The sequence below is a fragment of the Barbatula barbatula genome (assembly GCF_947034865.1).
Source record: "Barbatula barbatula genome assembly, chromosome: 6".
NCBI classification, from domain to species: Eukaryota; Metazoa; Chordata; class Actinopteri; order Cypriniformes; family Nemacheilidae; genus Barbatula; species Barbatula barbatula.
In genome coordinates, this window is record NC_136765.1 from 16,969,932 (window position 1) to 16,992,138 (window position 22,207).

Genomic DNA, 22,207 nt, shown 5'->3' on the forward strand with positions numbered 1-22,207 from the left:
AGTCAATGGGGGCCAAAAACTGTCTGGTCATAAGCATTCTTCTAAATATCTTTCTCTGTGTTCATCAGAACAAATATGATTATAAAGATTTGGAACAACTCGAAGGTGAGCAAATGCACAGCACAATTCCCAGTGTTAAAATTGTCAAATGAACTCTCACACTTTGAGAGTGTGTATTATATATACACAGTGAGTGTTACGTTGACATGTTTAACACTGGCGATTTTACTGTGTCATCACAGAATTTTCATTTTTGGATGAAGAATAACCCCTTTATATTGATTTAGTTGAGGCCATTATTATGACGCTCCTTGACGTGCAAACACTGCAATAACCACAATTAAAATTCATTTTATTTCACACTAAAGCGCAGTCTTACTCTTTAAGCTCATATAATATAGGCCTTCACAAAAAGAAGCAACTTTTTTCAATTGCAACAATAGCTATTCGCAAGGTTAACTTAATTATTTTTCAAATCTCATCAAAGTTTCAACTCTAACTTTGAAAACTACGGAGAAGAAAGGGTTAAGGTGATAAAAACACATTGTGTTTCCTGGGAGGGAGTCGGGCCAAACCGATGTGGAATTAGGAAATAAAACAGGCTGTTTGAAACAGTTTCAGACCCCTCCCTGCTAACCGAGAAAGGCGCAGTATGTAGGTCGCAATCTCGGCTTTACACCCAGCTCCGCATACCATTGGCTGACAGCGCAGATCTTACCTGTAGGTAGGTGTGCCAAAGACCAGCAGGATGAACTTTTCTGAGCTGTGAACTACGAGACACTTACGGGATTTAAATTCATGCTTCCAAAATCATGGACCCCGTCACGTCTTGGAGCACCGAAAGAGTTGCCGAGTGGCTCGAAGGTAATATTGTGTTCATGTGTGTATGACTGTGTGTTAGAGACCGATAGGTAACTTTGTGTCGGTGGGAAATATGGCCGAATACAACAAGAACATAAATCCCTGTGGAAGGGAAGGTGTTACAGGAATGAGGAAGCTCGTTCACCGTTGTTTATGTGAGTTGTGTACAGGATGTTTGCTCGTTTCTATCTCACAGCTGGCGAATACAAGAGCGAAACGTGTTTTTCAAACAGACGTGCTGTAAATAACGCCGTGGGTCTTCACGTTTCCTCGTGTACAGACTGATCAATTCAATGCTGTCACACCGCTCAAGTCTGGACTGGCCCACTTCAGTATGTTTTTTACATTAACGCCTGTCCCATGACCAGTTGCGCTTTAATAGCTACACGTTATTTGAATACACTTTACATAGCTGTTCGTGTAACTGTGACATTGTTGTTATAGTGTTATAATAAGGAAACAATTGTGCGTAGTAAATATGTAGTAGAATAGCTGTTTATTACAAGTAATGTTTCAGTTGTATGCAGCCTTAATAAAAGTGTATTGGCTGTAATGTCAAGTTTTATATGTGAAATCTTAGATCGAATTAGATTGTTGTTGTTTTGTTTTTATAAAGTGGCTTTTATTATGGCCTAACTTCGCCCTTATAAACGTGTTTTTGTTCCTGATCTGCATCTCAAAGCTTCAAAAGTGATCTGGTTTTTGTCATTCACCGATGAATTGTTTCTTTCAGAGCTCTACACAGTTGCAAATGTTCCTTCGAAAAATTCCAAAGTTGTTGCATAATATCAAATCTCCTTGCTTATTTCTTAAGAAGAGATTTGTACACTTAGGATAGGTTTTTATTGTTTTGGCGTCTCATTGAACTGTGAGGAAAGCATTGAGCTTTTTATCTGACTTGTTTATTGTGTTGCTATAAAAATGTTGGGCATCAGAATATTATGGTAAGCAAACCACAATTTGTCACGAATTTTGTTACAGGATTGTTTCAAATCCTCTTATTTGTCATAGCTTTCAGAAGCTTGTTTGCAATGCTTGCTGCTGGCTCACATTGAGGCTAATGGACAACAAACAAACAAACAAACAAAAAAAACACTGTTGTGAGTTTTTACAGGAAATAGAAGTCGTGAGAAAATACTGCACATTGTTATGCATCTTTAAAAATCTTTAAGACACGTGTGACTCTTGTGGGACTGGATCTGAATTTGGCTTTGGATCTTGTTGCGTACAAATTGTGCACAAAGGAATTTCCTTCAGGGCCCAAAATCCTCGGGTTGTCTCCAGGAATAAGCTTTAACACGAAATGTTGGGTGCCTTGTTTGAGCCTTGCGCATTATATGCACACAACTCGTACCACCCAAGCCTACACTCGCCTATTATAAGGTTCTTCACAGCGATGCCATAGAAGAATCATTTTTGGTTCCACAAAGTCAAAGGTTCTTTAAAGAACCATCTCTTTCTTACTTTTTTATAATCTGAATAAGCTTTTTTGCCACAAAGAACCTGTTTGAAACAGAAAGGTTCTTCAGATGTTAATGGTTTTTATGAAACCATAAGGTTCTTCTATGGCACCAAATTGCCATTTGAAGCACCAGGTAGAATTAGCTATAATTAAATTAAATGTGTCTTTCACCACATACAGTACAATAACAGTTTATTTTATTAACAGCTAGCTAACAACAACTTGTGATTTGTTTTGGTTTCACTTCTCTCTGTTTAAACTAAATTATTTGTAAATTACACATTTTGTCATATAAATCAACTGTAAATTACTGTAGATTATTTAGACTAAATCTTACTAACCACTAAATTACCTTAATACACTTACGTTCTGAGGTGACTGATTTGATGCAGGTGACATGGATTCTGGATGTGAGGCTCATCATTTTCACTGCTTGACATATCTGATGTTTCAACCGTTCATTAAAATGATTTGAGTCATTAAGAGGCGAATCGGACATTAGCAGACGCGTTGTGTGTAATCACATCTGTCAGGACAGTACAAAAGATAGAAGTTAACATCGAAAACACTTCATAGCTGGATGGGATTTGTTTCGTTTGTTTATGTCAGTTGTGTGTGAGGGAAAAGGAAAACTGTTTTTGAGCGCAGTTCATCCAGCAGTAATACAGGAGAATATTCACGAATGCACGGATTCGGTCTTCCGACCTTTTGTCATCGGGTCACTTGCTTTTGATTAAAATGTGATCAGCGAGGGAGAGAGACCCGCATGTTCGACTTCACTGATCGGCATTTGATAACAAACCTCCACCAGAGCGTTTTGATTGAATACGAAACAGTAAATTCCCGCAGTAGTCTACTTCACGTGACGTCATATGCCGATCAATCTGCGCAACACAAAATTAAGTCGTACACACATTAGTTTGGAGAATATCTATCATAATGCCATTAATTACTCTTAATCACATTCAATGATCAAATAAATCATTGGTGGGGCAAAAAAATATAGGAAAATCCCTGGCACAAAGAGAATTAAAGAGTACTAACATTGGATTTTTAAGGTCCTATTTTGGTTTATGGAGTGTAAAACACTATTATTTCATAATAATAGCCAGTTATTCTTACCTTACTTCTTGACTGACTCTTAAATGATTATTTCCGCGATTCATCCGTCCAATTCCCTCCTATCAGTGAGCCTAGTGTCATGTGATTGGTCAGATGGTGTAGTCTGTGGTGATTGGTCAAACGCGTTCATTGGTTTATGGAGTGTCCAACAACAAGATTTTGTACATACAAGGTGTAAAACACTATTATGACTGACTCTCAAATGATTCTTTCCGCGATTCATCCGTCTGATTCCCTCCTATCCGTGAGCCTAGTGTCATGTGATTGGTCAGATGGTGTTGTCTATTGTGATTGGTCAAACGCGTTCAGCTTGTGCTGCAAACGGAAAGCCTATCATCATTACAGGAGTCAGCTGTGATTGGTCAAACGCGTTCATCATGTGTCGCAAATGGAACGCCTATCATCATTACTGGATTATGGCTTACAGGTGGTTGGATATTATATACAGTGTATAGATAGCAGTTTCAGGCCGAGTCTGACGAAAAGAAACATCCGAAGACGCTAGTCAACAAGAAACTAAAGCACGATTGGAGCACAATGTTTCTCAGTGGCAATGTGACATTTCTTGTCATCAAAACTTCCAGTGTGACATCATTGTAATAAAACATTATTTTGACTGAAAATACTGTTAATACGTTAATTCGTCTTTACTGTGCGTTGTTATGTTACATAGAGCATTTTAGAAAGTCAACGTTATAAAAAACTATTTTAGTTTCACCCCATATATCTATATAGGTGCAAAAAGGACATTTACACTTCTCTAGTAACAGTATTATACTTGGACTAGTTGTTACGGCATACAGTGTACAGTGTTTGTATCTGTTCGTATTGTAAATATCATTAAAATACAGATAATACTTCACTCAGTTCTTGAAATAAATAATTTTTGACTTAATAGATTGAAACCTTAAATTAACCGAGTTCATAGCTAGATAAACAAACTGTAGTACCCCAGAAATAATGGTACATGTTAACGTTAGTGTTATATGCCTTAGCTAAACACAGACATAAGGTACACAAATATTTATTTATACAAAAATAAATAGTCACACTTTCAGGTTGTGATTCGGTGGAGCTAACAGTTCCAAATAAAGTCGGTATTTCACCCTCTTTCAAGGATAGTCATTTAACATTTGCTGCAGTGAACGCGGCAAGATTATTGAAGCAATCTACGTTGAAGTGCCCGCGCACAGTCAAACACTGGGGTTATACTCCTTTGGTGTTGTTTCCTTGGAAGTTCTTCCTTTGTTAGTTTAAATAAGATTTCACAATGTAGAACACAGGTTCTAGTCATGATGCACACGCATCACGAACGAGCGAAAGTGTTTGGGGGAGGAGAGAGAAGTTTTCGCCGCAGTCCCAGCAAAACTTAGGCGGGGACTATTTCTAGTGACGTAGATACGCGCTAGTTAGAGACTCGGACTAGGTCACGTCTTGTTTGCGTGATTCGGAGTCGACTACCTTTTTAACAAGCCAAAACTTTGTTTTTCATTTACCTCTGACTTACAACTTGGCAGACTGCTTGCTTTCAAATTTTCATTATCTAATGTTACTTACTCTTTAAACTCAGAGCTATTACGAAAGTAAACAGTAAAAGCTCATGGAACAATTAAGAACCACTTACTGTAGTGTCAAATTCAAGAGGCATGCATGACAAACTGTTTCATAAAGGCATTAAATTTGTTTATTTTATATTTATTGCTCAGTAAAACTTGCTACTTGATAGTGTGTTTACTGATGTTGTATCTTTTTGTGTGTATTTTGAATGCATGTGACAGGTCTGGATGCTCCTCTACATCAGTATTCATTCTCAGAGTGGCAGCTCTCTGGCTCAGACCTGCTTCATCTCACCTCTGCCAGGCTGGAGAAACTGGGAGTGGTTAAAATCGGACATCAGGAGCTTATACTGGAGGCTGTGGAAAAACTCTGTGCTTTGGTAGGACTTTCTGTTCTTATTGGGACACACATTTTTGACAACATAGCAAATTACATGTTATACTGTAGGTCAGTGCAATTATTTTTAGCCTCTATTAATAGAATTTATAAAGGAACATTCTCAAGAGGATAAAGTTTGTGAGCAACCTCTTGTGTATGTTTGCCTGTGTCACTTTTTTGTATGATATACAGTTTATTCTTATATTGAGTGTTTGTCATAGTGTATGGGACTAGGCAGTTCCTCGCTGTGTGTGTTATATAAATAATACTATTATTTAAACAGTTAAACAGCATTAGTCTGTGACTGGACTGCTAAAGTATGTTTCCTGTCTTTAAATTCCAGTACATCTGTGAGAGTCTCTCATCCAGCTGATTTTAGATCACTATATTTCAGAGGACTGTAACCCCAACAATACTACATGCCATGGAACACTCTTCAAGATTTTAGCATAAGCTGTATTCAATTTAGCATTTGTTGTATTGACCATGTGCAATATTTTCTAAAGAGCGTCTTTCATGCCTTGGGGAAGCAAAACAAATCAGATATTTTGAACAGGGTAACATTGTCTGGTAAGCAAACTTGTTACAAAAGGACAGAATAATTTCACATTTTTAGGCTTAAACTGGTTTTAAAGGGATACTTCACCCAAAAATGAAAATTCTGTCATCATTTAGTCACATTCTAGTGGTTCCAAATCCTTTAAAGTTTCTTTGTTATGATGAAAGCAGATCTTTGGAAGAATCCTTATAACCACACAGAGTTTGCCCCCATTGACTATCATTGTATTCAAAAGTGCCCCGAACTGTTTGCTGTCCCACATTCTTCAAAATGTCTTCTTTTGTGTTCAACAGAACAAAAAAAATGATAAAGTATTTTTTCCTACTATGGTAGTCAAGGGGGGCTAAATCTGTCTGGTTTTAAGCATTATTCCAAATATCTTTCTCTCTGTTCATCATTCTGAGCTCCGTTGTCATTCTCGTGGATCAGCATGTGACTGCTGTTAAATAAAACATTTCTGCAAAGCATCATATCAGACTAAGTCAGAGTTTAAGATGCAGAAGCGGCGTGGTGTCAAATTAGCACTCTACAGCTTTAACAAATTTGAACAGAAGTTCAGAAGTATATGAGAATGCACTTTATTTGCACGCAAGTCCTTTCATGCGTACCTGAACTTATCGGAAGGATTCTAACCCTACCGTTTTTTTATGATGCAGATTTAACGTTTCTTCTACCGCTTCTGCTGCAGGACGCAGTTTAAAATGTCAATGCACGGTAGCTTCAATGAGTCTGCCTGGCCACGCACAAGCACAGCTTAAAGAGAACATTGGTATTCCTGTACCCATGCTTTTCATTTTTAACAAAAAGTTGCCTGTGAGTAAACGGTTATTAGCAGACCCTTTGCAGTTCATTTTCAGTGTTGTCTCAGACCCCTTTCGGACCCCACAGTCATTTCACTTCTTTTCTGATTATAAATATGTTAATTACTGGCTGTGAACTTTCACTTACAGTGGATCTACTCCATATGCTGTAAATGTTTTGCCCGCTGGTAGGATTAATATGGACCTGCTGGTGCCAGGACTCCCTGCATGTGTTGTAACATCAGACGCCAGGTTTAGCTTCTCGAATCTAATCTGTTGATCTGCCTTAAAAAAAGTCAAGCATAGATAGCAGAAATAATAAAGAACCAAAATTATTCAGGATTTACAGCATTCTTTGAACTTCAGTAATTCTAAGGGTGACTAAGAATATAAAAGAGAGTAAGACAAGATCGATCAGCAATTTACCCGACATTCCAGTGTGGAACAAACATAACGTAGTGGGTTATAATGCGTTGTATATATTATATTTGTGTTGTGAAAAAGTTTTTTATGACAACGATATGTATTGTATTCCATACAATAGAAGTGAATGGGGGCCAATGCTGTTGGGTTGCCAACTTTCTTCAAAATATCTTATTTTTTGTTCTGCATAGGCAAGATAGTCCTAAAGGTTTTAAATGACAAGAGGCTGAATAAATGATGAACTATCACTTTAAGCTAAATATGGATGATCTTTAATAGACTCTTCAGTTACAGTATGCACTTACAAACATACTGACATTCTCTGTCCTCTCTCCGCAGACATACAGCATTGGAGGGGAGACTCTGCGCAGTGTGACAGAGAAACTGCACGCCTTGGCTCACACTCTGCAGATGACCATACAAGGCCGCTGGCGTGTTAACTCCAGTGAAGGCCAGAGCGCCACTACTCTGCCACAACAGATACTGCAGGCGGTGGTGGATGTGATCACAGCAACCAAAGGTCTTATATCTTTGCTCAACAGGTGAGGGAGACACGGTGAGGGGAAATCACAGAGCACCGTTTTTGGGCGTCTGTTGAAAACCTCACTTGGTGTATAAAATATTTAACAATATACCAAATAATAAGTAAATTGATCTGTTTTCAGTTACGGCATGTGTGTCTTTTACAGATACCAGTATTCACAGCAGACTGGAGACAAAGCAAGTGAGAAACTCATCGCTCTCTGTAAAGATTTGGACACCACTGTGCATAAGGTGAGTGTTCATAACATTTAAAGTGATAGTTCACCCAAAAATGAAAATTCATTTATTCACCCCCTGTCATTTTAATCCTGTATGATTTTCTTCTGCAGAACACAAAAGAAGATAATTTTAAAGAATGTTGGTAACCGAACAACAACAGTACCCATTGACTTGCATTGGGTTTGTATCCATACAATAGAAGGCAATGGGTCCCGTCATTGATCGGTTACCAAAATTCCTAAAAATGTCTTCTTTTGGCTCTACAGAAGAAAGAAAGTCTTAAAGGTTTTAAAATGACGAGAGGGTAGGTAAAAGATGACATTTTTGGTGATAGTCCAGTTTTGAGTGAACTATCACTTTAGAAATAATATAATATTTGCTGGCATAAACATTGGCGAGATTGTTATGTTGGGATTATTGTTTTGGTTGTATCTTCTACCCCTGATAAACACAGACACAAAAGTGCAGACCGACACGTTTTCTATTGCGTATGTGTGTGTTCACTTGACTCAGCAAAGTCATAGCTGAGAGAGAGAGAGAGAGAGAGAGAGAGAGAGAGAGAGAGAGAGAGAAAAGAGAGAGAGAGAGAAAAGAGAGAGAGAGAGAAAAGAGAGAGAGAGAGGGAGAGAGAGAGAGAGAAAAGAGAGAGAGAGAAAAGAGAGAGAGAGAGGGAGAGAGAGAGAGAGAGAGAGAGAGAGAGAGAGAGAGGGAGAGAGAGAGAGAGAGAGAGGAGGGGCATTTAAAAAGTCAGATAAGGAGAAGTGAAAGACATTTGGCTGTGTGCTATTCACCTGGAGTAAGCATGCAGGAGAAGTCACTTGAGAATCCCTCCATCAAAAGAACCTTTCTCATCTGGATCCTAAACAGTAGGACTTTCTCTTTCACTCACCGTTACTTCTTATAGTTTATTTTCTATCAGTTTTACTACACGTATGCATTATTTATAGCATATTTAACAGTTAGTCCTATACATAAATACACCATCTTACTTAAATCTCAGCCTCTTTGGAATTTAGATATAGCGTCTATTCAGCAGTGTGTTTGTTTGGCTATTTTAATGGCATCCGAAAACAACTCCAACCAACTTATAAGGAAAAAACTTGTTTAAAATTCAAGTAGAAGCGACTTTAGTATACTCACAAACGGCAAAAATATATTTTGCACAGGTGTGTGTCTTACACATAGTTGGAGGTGTGATGTTTCATGTTTTGGATCGTGTGCACAGAGGAAAAGAATCTGAGTTGCTGATGATATGACTCAGTTCCACTATGAGAGAAAACATCATTGCTACAGAGGGGAAGGAAAGTGTGTAAATGAGACCGAAGCTTAGTGTGTGCAGAAACAATATGCAATGGACACACTAAGAATGTTGCTGTTTGATTATTATCAGCTCCTTTTTGTCACTTTCGCACACACACTTGTGCTCACTTACACACAGATAAACACACACTATTAATCACCAAGGAGTTATTCTCTCCTGTGTGGTTGTTTTGACTAAGTTTGCTTTCCTAGAGCTGATGCCATGGAATTAAAGTGCATTGTTGTACTTCCTGTTTACAATACAAACAAAATGCTATGTGTGTTAGGTGTTTAAACGCTTTCCTGTGCAGCAGTAAGGGACTCTTCAACTGCGACAACAAAAGAAGAGTTAATGTACAAACTGCTGTCATGTTTTCCCAGTGGCCTGTAGAGTTAATGATATTTCGGGGCAAATTAAACTGCTGAATTTTACTTATGCTTTTTTTATTACATGTGGACATTACATTATACAAATTACAATATATGATAGCAAACTGGGAATTTTAATGTAAAACCTGTGAGTGTGCAGAGCTGAGAGAAATCTTCAATGCTCTTTAACGGGTTCAGACATCTGATATTGATAGCGCACCCAAAAATAAAACAATTCTGTCATCGTTTACTCACCGTCTTCTCATTTCAAACCTGTATGACTTTCTTCCAGCCGCAGAACACAAAAGATGATATTTTGAATAATGTTGTTTACTGGCCCCCATTCTCTTGCATTGGTTTTTTGTCCATACAATAGAAGTGAATGGGGGCCAATGCTGTTCTGATGCTAACTTTCTTCAAAATATCTTTTGTGTTCTGCACAGGAAAGATAGTCCTAAAGTTTTTAAATGACAACAGGCTTTAATAAATGATGAAATTTTTTGGGCGAACTATCACTTTAAGCTAAATATTTAATAGACTCTTCAGTTGAATAAAGACAGCAGTATGTATGTTAGATGATGTTTATATACCCAAGACATTTTGGAGAAAAGGTCACATCTAAGGTCAGACTATTCCACTCTCTATTAATCATTGAAATGAGACTTCAACCTAAACACAAGACAATGCAAAGGTTTCTGGGAATAGAGCATACATTCTGCTTACTTAATAAGCTTTTGACATTTGAGGGAGCGCTTGGCCTCTGAAGGTGTGTTAGGACAGGTGTTCAGAGGTAGGTGGGCCTCTGAATTTCATAGGACACCACCGTCACCTGAAGCCAAAGGTTATCATGCCTGGTGACAAACTGGTGTGTGTCATACATGAATGACTGTGTCTTACTCACAGCTGGGTTTGGGTGTTGTGGTTGAAGTTTTGATGAGCACATGGACAAATATTCTGTGTCCTGAGGGTCAACCCAGCTAATGAGAAAGATAGTCCCTCTGCATGTTTTGAATGAGTGTTTGTTTGTATTAGTAGCACTACCCTGTGGGGTTTGGAGTGTCAGCAGTCAGCTGATGAAAACACTTGGCAACATGCATACAAATATTTGTGTTAATAATAAAACATGAATCACTTCATATATATTTCTATTTATAATGAGGTTATGAATTATCTGAAGACAGATTCATTAAAGATAGAGGAACGAAGTGGGGGAGAAATTTAGGGAGACATGAGCGTACAGAGATCAAAGTAACACACACAGAGAGAGTACAGAAATAATATTAAACAAAACTTTGAGGAAAAGGTCAGGTCGATCAGACTGAGGTATTGTGTGTGCGGTTTTTATCTTTCCCCCAATATTAGTGTGCCTGAAGTTGCTTTAGCACATATTACTACAGTTATTGCCTTTGTGTGTTATTTATATCAAATCAAAATAGGTTGATTTGATAATGTAAAAATGCAGAAAGGTTTGTGTGATGGTTAGGTTTGGGGGAAGGATAGAATTTACAGTTTGTACACTATAAAATCATTATGCAAAAGTCCCCCTTAAACATTTAAACACAACGTGTGTGTGTGTGTGTGTGTGTGTGTGTGTGTGTATGTGTTGTTTATAAGAATATAGCGAGAGGTGCAAAAGGATCCACACAGGGTGGTGCCGATCTTATTTTAGTAGACTTCAAGTCTGCCAAAGGCCCTGTGACCCAGTAACGGAGCATTTGATTCAACTGTGTGTCTCTGCAGCGACAGTAAGATTTATATATTTGGTTTTGTACTGTTTCTGTTTTGCCCCTGTTTTCGTTTTGTATGCAGCGAAGCAGCAAATGCTTTAGCAAATGTTAAGTTAAAGAAAGGTTAATGTCATGCCAGTAACGCACTCAAATTGAAAGAAGAAAACGACCAAAATAACAGAGGAACAGAAAACGCTGTACAGATGACTGTTTGGAAGATACAGGAGACAGCAGTGTTTTTCCACAAAGACTCTCACTCTCCCGTTCTGAATTGTTGAAAACAGAGGTTATGATCATTATCAGTGTGAAATGAGGGAGTTTTATGAGAACTCAATGTTAACAAGGTAAAGGCTTTTGAGCTGAAACCTCTTTTGTGTTGGGACTTCAACCTCAATGGAGCAAAAATAGGAGAAAAACAACAGGACTGGAGCAAATATAATCATCAGGTGTATCACAGAGATCTGCTCGTCTTGCTTTCTTTCTTTCCTTCAAGAGTATCCCCGATTGGACATCTTTTTATAGCTCACACCTCTTTCATTTTCCATTTAAAGTTTGTTTTAAATCAGCTCTCAGGTCAGCAGTATGGAGCCACCTGTGCTTGAACTGTGTCATAACAACCTATAAAAAGACAATATGGCAGTTTTGTCTGACAGGGTGTGAATATGAATTTAATCACTTTAACAGTTATTATCTTGAATTGTATATAGAAACATGAACTATGTATATGCGTCCTGTTTGGTCTCCCACAGCTCATAATTGCAACTATTTTTACATTTATATATGTGTCCTTGACAACGGCACATCTTTACTGGACAGCATCTGCATACAAATTTTATTCTTGAATTGGGCAGAACATTTTTCTCATTTAAAGCAAAATCCTATCAGGCACCGCTGTGTTAAAGGACCAGCTCATATCTAATATTGATTTACTCAAAGGCATTTATATCTTAACTAGATTTTGCATTTTCAGAATAAAGTCTTACTTGGTATTGTGCTTGGTTGTCAGGGTGTCGTTATGCAGGTGTTAAGGTGTTCGGAGTGATTTTAGCACATTACTCAAGAATACTGTGTAGCTGCGAGGGTGCTTGCTGTATAGTTGACCCTATGCACTTTTGATCCATACATGTCATTTGGGTCTGTTTTGGGTGTAATGGATTTAGTGGCAGCTTTTAAACCAGCCAGACGAAATCATTAGTCATTTAGCAGAGTAAGAGCAATTTCTCCACAAACAGTGGCAGAACTGCATCTGAATTTCAATTCCTCTAGACCGATGAATTGATAAAATTCTTGATAAACGTTATTTTTGTGTCTATGTACTATACATGGCCATGTGTATGTGTGCCTTTCTGTTTCAAGAGGAACCTTTTAAAGTAAGGAGAAGTGAGCCACCACATAAATACAAACCACCCACAAAATTCTGCAAATATTTGTAATGTTATATTTATAATATGATGTTTTTTTGTTATATAAAAAGTAAAAACACGTAAGCGGTGTATACATATAATGTGTGGGTTTTGTGTAGTTAAAGTGATAGTTCACCCAAAGGATGAAAATTCTGTCATCATGCCACCATCTTTCGACATTTCAAACCTGTATGGCTTTCTTTCTTCCGCAGAAGATATTTTGAAGAATGTTGGTAACTGAACTGATCTTCTTTTGTGTTCTGTGGAAGAAATAAAGTCAAACTGGTTTGAAAGGACAAGAGGTAAATGACGACAGGATTTTAATCTTTCCAGTGTTAAATACTTTCTTCATTTGCTCAGCCTCATGTCAACTGTTTACATGATGTTACGTAAGATTTGTCTCACAAGTAAATCTGGTTCAAACCGGAGTCTGTTGCCGCTAATCCTTTAATAAGCTCATGATTTACATGTCAGTTTTTTCCATTACTACGCATGTATGAAGAGAGGAAGACAGTCCCAGTGTAGCCTCGTCCTGTTCTGTATGTGTTGTAATTCATTATGGGCTAAACTAGTGGTCTGAGGTGTGTAGTGTCAGTCTTTAAAGGGTGTTTAAGTCATAATACTGAATGAGCTGAATCGTCCCAGTAGTGTGTGGAGTTACACAAACTCCATTTTCTCTTTTTATTTGATCTAGCTTCTCAGTAGGAGGAAGCATGTATGCTTTTAGGAAATGCTTTAATTTCTCTCTGTCTCTCTTCCTCGGTAGGACATCGCTGTGTATGAAAAGGAGAAGGACGTCATCTCTATAGTAAGTTATTTTGGATCATCTGTTTACTCTCTTTTATTTCTAAGGCTATATTGCAGTAGATTGTTGGGTCAATTCAGTTTAAAGTAATATTTCAGTCAGCTATCGATTTTGTTCATTCTTTTATACGAATTGTATATTCTTTGTTGTGCGTTCTATTATCGTCAATATAGTCGTCATATTAACGTACTTTCTGTCACCAGTGTGAATGCATTGTGCTCATTACTGTAATATACCCAATAATTCAGTATATACACAGTTAACCTAGCGTTTTCTCTTTCTCTCTCTAGTGCCGTCGGTTAGTTGCAGTTTGTGATGAGATTTTGACTGTGAGTTCACAGTCTCTTCTTACTCATACTGCACAGCTGGAGAGTATCGACCTGGTCCCAGTTTCACCAGGAGATCACGTGGTAATACATTTTCTTACTTATGACTTCTTTAACACTAATGAATTCTATTTCGGGGTTTCTATTCTATCTGTTCTAGGTATTGGGCCCAATACTAAGCTCATGTACTCATACTCCTAAAAATGCACAGACACCAAAGGCTGATTCTTCATGTGACATAACTGACTCAACTGACAAAAATTTGTGCTTTGAAAGTTTGTGACAAGAACATACAATTATTTGTTTTTTCATAATGTGTTTAAGGTTGATTGTTATTCAGCTATCCTATTTTATTAGTCTTTGAAAATAGTCTTTTATTAGTACTTGAAACCATATTGGTACTCGTTCTCAGTCTATATAGGGATACTTCATTCAAAAAGGAAAATTCTGTCGTTTACTCACATTCGCGTTGTTCCAAATCTGTATTCTCATGAACACAGAGAAAGATATTTGGAAGAATGCTTGTAACCAAACAGATCATGCCCCCCATTGACTCCCATAGTAGAAAGAATTACTCCTGTTGAAAACAAAAGAAGACATTTTGAAGAATGTAGATCAGCAAACCGTTCTGGGGCACTTTTGACTGCCATTGTGTTTTTCCTAGGGTAGTATTTTAAATTTCTCAATTCAGATTGTCTAAGCTTGAACTTTTGTGTTTCATTTTTAGCCGAAGGTCTGCGGGATTTCTATACTTTCAGAACATTACCAGAAAAATCAATGCTGTTTAAGCTCTGCTTTCACTAACATCTGATGCCACCGTTAATATAATGATCAATGCTGGTTTCCACCGGTTCTTCTCTCCCTTTGAATTACTTTCTATAAGGCACACCGCTATAGATGGCAGGAGGTCTGAATTTTAGCATGTTAACATGCATATTAAAGTGCAATGTCTATGGACTAATTAGCAGCACAGGTTTTCAGCTGCCTTATACAGTATAACCCCCATATCACAGCCAATGAATTGCAGTCTAGCTGCGGTCTAAGATATTCTCGGCTTGATATGCCCATTATTTCTTTCACATAGGGAATTGAGATCACCACCACAGGATCCAGAAATCATTTTGTCACTGGAACAGCAGCTGAGGTATGACAGGTTGAGGGTACCCGGGTAGTATTATGAAGTATTCTGTTGTTTTATTTTTTTGTTTATTCATTCAGGGAGGCATTTAGTGTTGTTCTTACATAAAACAAAAATTTCCACATTTAATTGCTCGGAGATGTGTGCTACAAAGTCTGAATTTTGGTTTACATCTTAAATTAGTTAAACAAAAATACTCGTAACAAAAACTCAGAACCATGAAGTGAGTTTATAGCAACACACTGTACACACCAACACAAAGATGCTTGTGTAAATGGGTGTTATCTTTTTTTTTTAAGGGCGCCAATGGTAAGCTCACTCATAATTTCTTTTAAACCAGCCTTAAAATGTTGTTCCATGTGTCATGTGAGTGAAAAGGTCATGAAGGTGGGTTGATGATGACCATTTAAAGCGAATCCATAAAAGGGTCAACTTGCTTTGACGTTCAGCAACAGTGCTTAACCTACTATAATTGTGAAACTTATATGGTGGTCCGAAATCTTCCATCTTGTCTTGCAGTCACCCACAGAGTTGTGTGAGAAGATCTTAGCCGGAGATGAGGTCCTTCAAGTCAACGGTCAGATAGTGGTGAGTGTCAACAGTTCAATGCTAATGATGGTTTACATATAATTAAAGCGGATATAACTCAGACAGTTTCTGTATATCTCATGTTAATCTTAAGTAATTACAGCATAGTATCGCACCCTTCAAATATCTGCAGTCCAAAAAAACTTTCCGAAACCTGTACGAACACTGGGGGAGTGTATCTAGCACAGAAATACTATGTAAATACGCCCAACTCTTTTTTTGACAAGTTGACCATGTTAAGCATGAGAAGACATCACGTTTCACATTGTAAAGAAGTCAGAATTCATGACACACCATTGCACCACCCCTTTAATAACAATGGTTGTATGTTGGGTTATTTACGTAAATACTGTTGTAAGAAAGAAAATTTGCTGGGAATCAAATGAGAGAAGCTGAACCCCTGCTTAGCACAGCAATACATATTTGATGACCTGCTTGCTGTTGTTCTGCAGACGTTTTTTGACAATTTAATTGGCTTGTCAATGGTTTGCTGCCCAGTGTCTTATGCTGAACAACAAGTTATTTTGCAATACATCTTTCAAAATGCTCTTGATTATGCATTTGTGAGTGGGGTGGTGCTCATGGGTTGTTGATCTGGGACAGGTGAGTGGGGGGATCAGATTATACTAGGGGTGTAACGGTTCTCTGTAAAAAATGCAACCGAACGGTTCTCCACCAACGGTTTAGCACGCGGCTCATCTTAAATCTGACGACGCATTTATAATATGGTTCGTGAAAAAATTATATTGCGCAAAACAGAGTGACAAATTTCAGCTAATGTATGTTTATCGATGGATACACATTTAATACCTACAACAAATCAAATAACGTTGACAAATTTCGAATGGGTTTAACGTAATATGACCATTCATTTATGCTGTCATCACCCGGGTGTTGTGAGCGCGCTGACCGCAGGTGAGACCTAAACAGCACATATTGCTGGTTAAACTAAACTCTTTCAAGCCTTGCCAATTTAAACATTTACGTGCAAAATGATGCACAAGAAAACTCGCTCGCACGCTGTGAGAAGATCCAAAACGAGCACAAGGAAAGTTTCAGACATTAACAACATCTGGATATAATTTGATAATATGCTTATGTTTTAATGTAAACACACCAGTCATAACCAGTCAGTCCATTTTTTTTAAAATGACAGGCATGACAACATTCTGACATTTTCTCAACTCATGTTTATTTGTGTAATGATAATACAACGTGTTTGCTTCCCTGGGTTTCTCTCCCATCCCGAGCGCATCATGGTCACTTCTTTCACCGAAACAAAAGAACGAACTCATTGTCCAGCAGCACCACCTAGCCTACAGGACTGAAATAGCTGTTGGCGATCAGTCCCATCGCCCTAGATGTGATAGCAAAGTTCGTTGGTCAATTGCATCTCTTAATCGCATCGCCTGCAAACTGAAAATCCCTTTGGAGTTAGTCACACAGCTATTTGTACATAGATATTTTAGATTGTGAACAATAGTTAAATTATCATTCTTTTAAAATACCCATATTTGTTGACCACTAACCTAAATACTGGGTCTCCCACTGCGAACTGTCTAAGTTTGTGCATTTCCCTGAGGAAGTTTCCTTACTCATACATAAATGCTATATCAAGCATTAGGTCCAAAATAAATTTTAAGATATAAATATAATATAATTTGTTCACACAATGTACACTGTTCATACAATTTCAGGTTGGCTGGAGTAGAGCAAAGCTTGTTAAAAAACTGGAGGAGAATCCAAATGGAGTCACTCTGGTTTTAAGGAGGCTTCCAGCATTCCTGAAACGGAAGGAGAGCCGAACCAAGTCAGAGGTACAGACTGCCATAATGCATAGGAAATATATTTTCCAATGTATTCAATAATTGAATACATACTTGAAAATATGTAGAATGATATATTGTTAATATATTACAATATATACTAAATATTGTATAATATGTAATGAATTGCTGATTCACTTGATTCCAATACATTGAAATGGATTAATTAAAATATATTTCATTATATTTTGTAGTATATCATATATCGTTGTTTTGTAAGGGTGTAGATTGTGGATTAGTGACCTTTTTAGCCTCTGCTTTTCACCCAAACACATGCCAATTTCAGCATTTTCAAAATACTTGTTGACATTCAGTGTATATTTTGTTAACGATTGTTAAGGGTTTTCCACATCAGTTTATTTTAGACTGGCAGGTCAGTTTAGCGATGACAGGATTGTTATTATAATTAAGTGTAGTGATTTGACAACGTTAATGTTGATCAATAGTAGGCTAGAGACGCACATGAGCCTCATATGAGACAAAGACACTGCCAGTGTTGTATACTGTTGTTTCTTTAAGCAGTTGCTTTGCCACAGATTAATTGTGTCACATATCGGTACCTCACATGTGGTTTCGTTGCACAAATTTCCTCTTTGTGACACCAAATGAACACACTTTATACAGACTATCAGCCATGCACTCCAAAAATCAATATTTAAAAAAATGTCTATTGTGAGCATTGCCATGACAACACACTTTCTATAGATCTTCGGTCTCCTTTGACTTCAAACACTTACGTAAATGCATTTATATAAACACATATACCATCCTTTATTGTCTACATTGTGTTGCCTTTGATCTTTTGTTTGTGTGTGTCTTTTTTACTAGTCAGGCAGTGTGTGGTGTAGCAGTCATGTGGCTTTTAAAATGAATTGGTAATCCCGAAGGACCAAGCTTTTTAATTCCCATTTTAGAATCAGGAACATCTATTTAATTTATGAATCTTTTTCAAATTCAGGATCTCCTTAAAAGGTGTTTTCGTATTATTTAGACTGGAGAATAAAAACGCCTGGAGGTAGTTCTGTCCCCTGGGAACATACAAAAGCAAATGTTCACATACACCGTCAAACACATACACCACAATAAAAAACACCCCATGCACACTGGCCACATGACAGGAGTCAGTTTCCATTGCAGTTGTATACTCTAGGGCTTTTCCAAACATGAATCTAAGGTCATTCATTCTTTTCAGAGGGAAGAGGAGGAGGAGGAGGAAGAGAAAGGCAGACATTCTTTGCTTGGGAGGGTGACTGCCTCTGTGCGCTCATTCTCATTCAAGTAAGTTCAATCGTCTTTACTGAATTTCCTTAGATGCTGTTTCAGAATTTCTACATAATACGTAATTTTATGTTCCATGTATTGGTATTGTCTAGTTTAGAAAAATGTGTAAACACCAAATTAGGTATTGTTTGGTATATTTGTCTTACCGCATTGTACAATATCCAATATTTAACTTTCATATTTTTTATATTATTTGAATGTCAATAAATCTGGCTTTAATAATGTTCATATATATTTTCACTGAAAAAAACAAACATAAATACTGATCAAGAAAATAAAAGTATTCAAGCATTTTTGTGGGGGGAAATTATAATACAGTATTTTAAGATTTTATTTGCTCAGCAAAACCCATGATGTGTGAGTACCGTGATTCGAGTACCGTGTGTTCATGTACTTATTTATTTTTTATATGTTGCTAAATATTGTATGTGCTTATGTACCTCAGATCAGTACCAGACGGCACACATCACAGTAGAAGGGAGAAATCGGCGCTCCCTAGTGATCAAAGTCCAAATGGACATCAATCAAACACCCTAAAAACCCATCCGTTTGGTACAGGTAAAAGAGTCACTTACTTTAATTCCAAATTATTTTATCTTATATTACATGTTTTATGTTTACAGCTCTATCTCTGGCTGTTCTTGAATAAAGGGTGTATAAATCTCTCTTCATTGTTGTAGACTCTCTGCCTGCAAGTCGGAACAGTTTGGACAGGAGTCCGTCCCCACAGAACGTAGAGCTCAACAGAGCCAGTACCAGCTCTTGTCCCGACATGGCTGGACTACAGGTAATTGTCATGAACGTGGAAGGTGGACGTGGTGGAAGGACCCAAGTGCAGGCAGACAAGGGGAAGAAGGGGTTAACAAACGTTTATTTAACAATAAACACAAAACAAAAACCCACGGAGTAAACAAGACTAGATAAATAATAATGACAAAAGTACACGGACTAACTAAACTGAACAAAGTAAATACTAAGACTAGACTAGACTAGACTAGACTAGACTAGACTAGACTAGACTAGACTAGACTAGACTAGACTAGACTAGACTAGACTAGACTAGACTAGACTAGACTAGACTAGACTAGACTAACTCACCAAAACACGACGTAACAAGAACTACAGACAGGATGCACGGATAATCAAATAGACTGTCTCATACAAGGAACGCATACAAAGTACAAAATACAATGAACGAGCACAAGACAATAGACAAGAGGGCATCTTATAGGGAGACTAACAAAGGAGATAACAATGGGCAGGTGTGGGTACTGAAACACTCAGGGAAGGTTAACGAGACAAAAGGGCGGGAAACACTGACGAGACACGAGAAAGCACATGGCAAGTCAGAATCAAAAACAGAACAAAGCCATGTCTTTCTCACACAAAACCTAAGGCCATGCCATGACTCCGCCGCAAGACAAAGAATAAACATGACATGATAGCGGAATCATGACAGTAATACCACAAAAACACTACTCTGTGTCATTTTGCCTAGGAAAAATCATCTTTTGTTAATGCGTCAAATCATATGATACCAGCAGATTATCGTTTGTAAACCATGAGATCTACAGAGTATTGATAGGTTTTTTCTTATCGCAGGAGGAAAAGGAGAACAAGAAGGTCTCTACTAAAGGTAAGCGGTAGATTTATTTATTTTCAAAATGATGACTGTGACCCTAACCTTTGACCCTTGTGTATAATTCAGGAATGAGGACAGCGATGAGCCGCAGGAAGGTGTCCTGTCGAGAGCTCGGCCGTCCGGACTGTGATGGTTGGCTCTGGAAGAAGAGAAAGGAAGGGAGCGTGTTCATGACTCTGAAATGGCAGAGATTTTGGTTCGTCCTGAAAGGTCCAACACTGTATTGGTATACCAGTCAACAGGTTAGTACGAGTTTATCAGCTAGAGTGACACGGTAGTTAAATAATTCATCATTTACTCACCATCAAGTTGTTCCAAATTTGTATACATTTATTTGTTTTGATGAACACAGAGAAAGATATTTGGGAGAAGGCTTGTAACCAAACGGTTCTGCGGCACCATTGACAGCCATAATAGGAAAAATTGCTTTATGCATTTTTTTGTTCTTTTGAACACCAAAGAAAATATTTTGAAGAATGTAGGGACTACCATTGTAATTGTTCCTACTATGGTAGTCAATGGTCTGTTTTGCTTCAGGCACTCTTCCAAATATCTTTCTCTGTGTTCATCAGAACAAAGAAAATTATTCAGATTTAGAAAAATTTGAGGCCAATAAATGATGACAGAAATTTCATTCTTGGGTAAACTAACCCTTCTACTTCAGCCCACAAATGACCATTCTGTCAAACCCTTATGACTTTCTTCTGAGAAATGATTTCTAAGTAATAAAAGTGAACAAGGATAGAGGATTTATTATAAGATTTACATAAGAGCTTTATATCATCCACGTTATATAATCTAAGCGCTTTAATCCATATCTTCTCAAGCCTACAGTAGGTCTGTGTGAATGACAAAGTAACAGTTGTTCAACACAGAAATTCAAAATATGCGTAAAAAATTATAACAGGTATTGAATTACATGAAGGTATTTGATGATAGAAGTTTTATTTTGGAGTGAACTGTGGCTTTAATTTTTCAGTCATTGTGTATATACTGTACATTTTAGAACTATTAAATGCAGTTTTTTCATCCAACCACAAAAATATGCTGTAAGACTGTTTTGTTAAGTCAAAGAAATCAAGTACAGCTTCTCCGTGCTGTCAGAACAGCATTTACATGAATGTCCTGCAAAACAAATCAGAATCTGTTCAAAGCTTGATGGCTTGAAAGAAAATCAATGGTGATGTAGGTGCATAAAATAAACTCATGTTGTTGTGCAGGAGGAGAAGGCGGAGGGCTTGATCAAGATTGGCAGCTACAGTATTGAAAGCGCAGGGGAACACAAGAGGAAGTAGTGAGTATCCTAATACAGATCAATGTCTGACTCAGATTACTTGCTCATTCCCTTAGACAGATGACATTTTAAAAGAAAGTGTCATACTTGTATGGCTTAAAACTCAAAATTGTTTGTGTTCACACTGTTATCAAGAAACAGAAGCAGCAGTGGTCCTGGGCTCTGTGTTTGTGTTTGGCTGTGAGAGTGAGATTATCAGATGCAAGAGGGCAGTTAGTTGGGCATGTGTGAACAACAGAATTACACTTTACACTCCTCAGATCCTCCCCCGCAGTCCACAAACACAGCGGACCCTGCCAACATGACCAATGAGTTCTCATTTTTCATTAAGCCGCTCAAGCCATAAATGTAATGGGCATTATCATCTTATCTCTTTCTCATTTTTTGCTGCATTCTAGCGTATTTAAAATGTGCCACCAGCGCTTTCACAATTTCTTCTTCGCCGCGGATAATGTGAACGACATGAGCAAGTGAGTGTGGTTGCACAAACATTTTCTCGAATGGTTCGTCTGATGCAAATGCTGCAGACAATCAATCATTCCATTTTACTTTAGAGACTTTTTGGTGAAATGGTTCATGTTGAGT

At 37.7% G+C, this 22,207-nt stretch overlaps 1 protein-coding gene across 2 annotated transcripts in view; it reads left to right on the forward strand.

The window, feature by feature from the left end:
* Positions 1-553: 553 nt before the first annotated feature.
* The window catches only part of cnksr1 (connector enhancer of kinase suppressor of Ras 1), a 29,295-nt gene continuing 7,641 nt past the window's right edge, over positions 554-22,207 (forward strand). Inside the window, exons 1-16 of one of the 2 annotated variants that reach the window (XM_079457829.1) lie at positions 620-864; positions 5,224-5,381; positions 7,502-7,704; positions 7,852-7,936; positions 13,489-13,530; positions 13,818-13,937; positions 14,938-14,997; positions 15,511-15,579; positions 17,277-17,396; positions 18,598-18,683; positions 19,132-19,244; positions 19,367-19,473; positions 20,289-20,322; positions 20,395-20,570; positions 21,549-21,622; positions 22,021-22,092. In XM_079457829.1, coding sequence (XP_079313955.1) covers positions 813-864; positions 5,224-5,381; positions 7,502-7,704; positions 7,852-7,936; positions 13,489-13,530; positions 13,818-13,937; positions 14,938-14,997; positions 15,511-15,579; positions 17,277-17,396; positions 18,598-18,683; positions 19,132-19,244; positions 19,367-19,473; positions 20,289-20,322; positions 20,395-20,570; positions 21,549-21,622; positions 22,021-22,092 — 1,571 coding nt within the window. In that variant the 5' untranslated portion in view covers positions 620-812. Of the gene's footprint in view, positions 865-5,223; positions 5,382-7,501; positions 7,705-7,851; positions 7,937-13,488; positions 13,531-13,817; positions 13,938-14,937; positions 14,998-15,510; positions 15,580-17,276; positions 17,397-18,597; positions 18,684-19,131; positions 19,245-19,366; positions 19,474-20,288; positions 20,323-20,394; positions 20,571-21,548; positions 21,623-22,020; positions 22,093-22,207 lie in introns of both variants that reach the window. The other variant, XM_079457830.1, reaches the window with a different exon arrangement.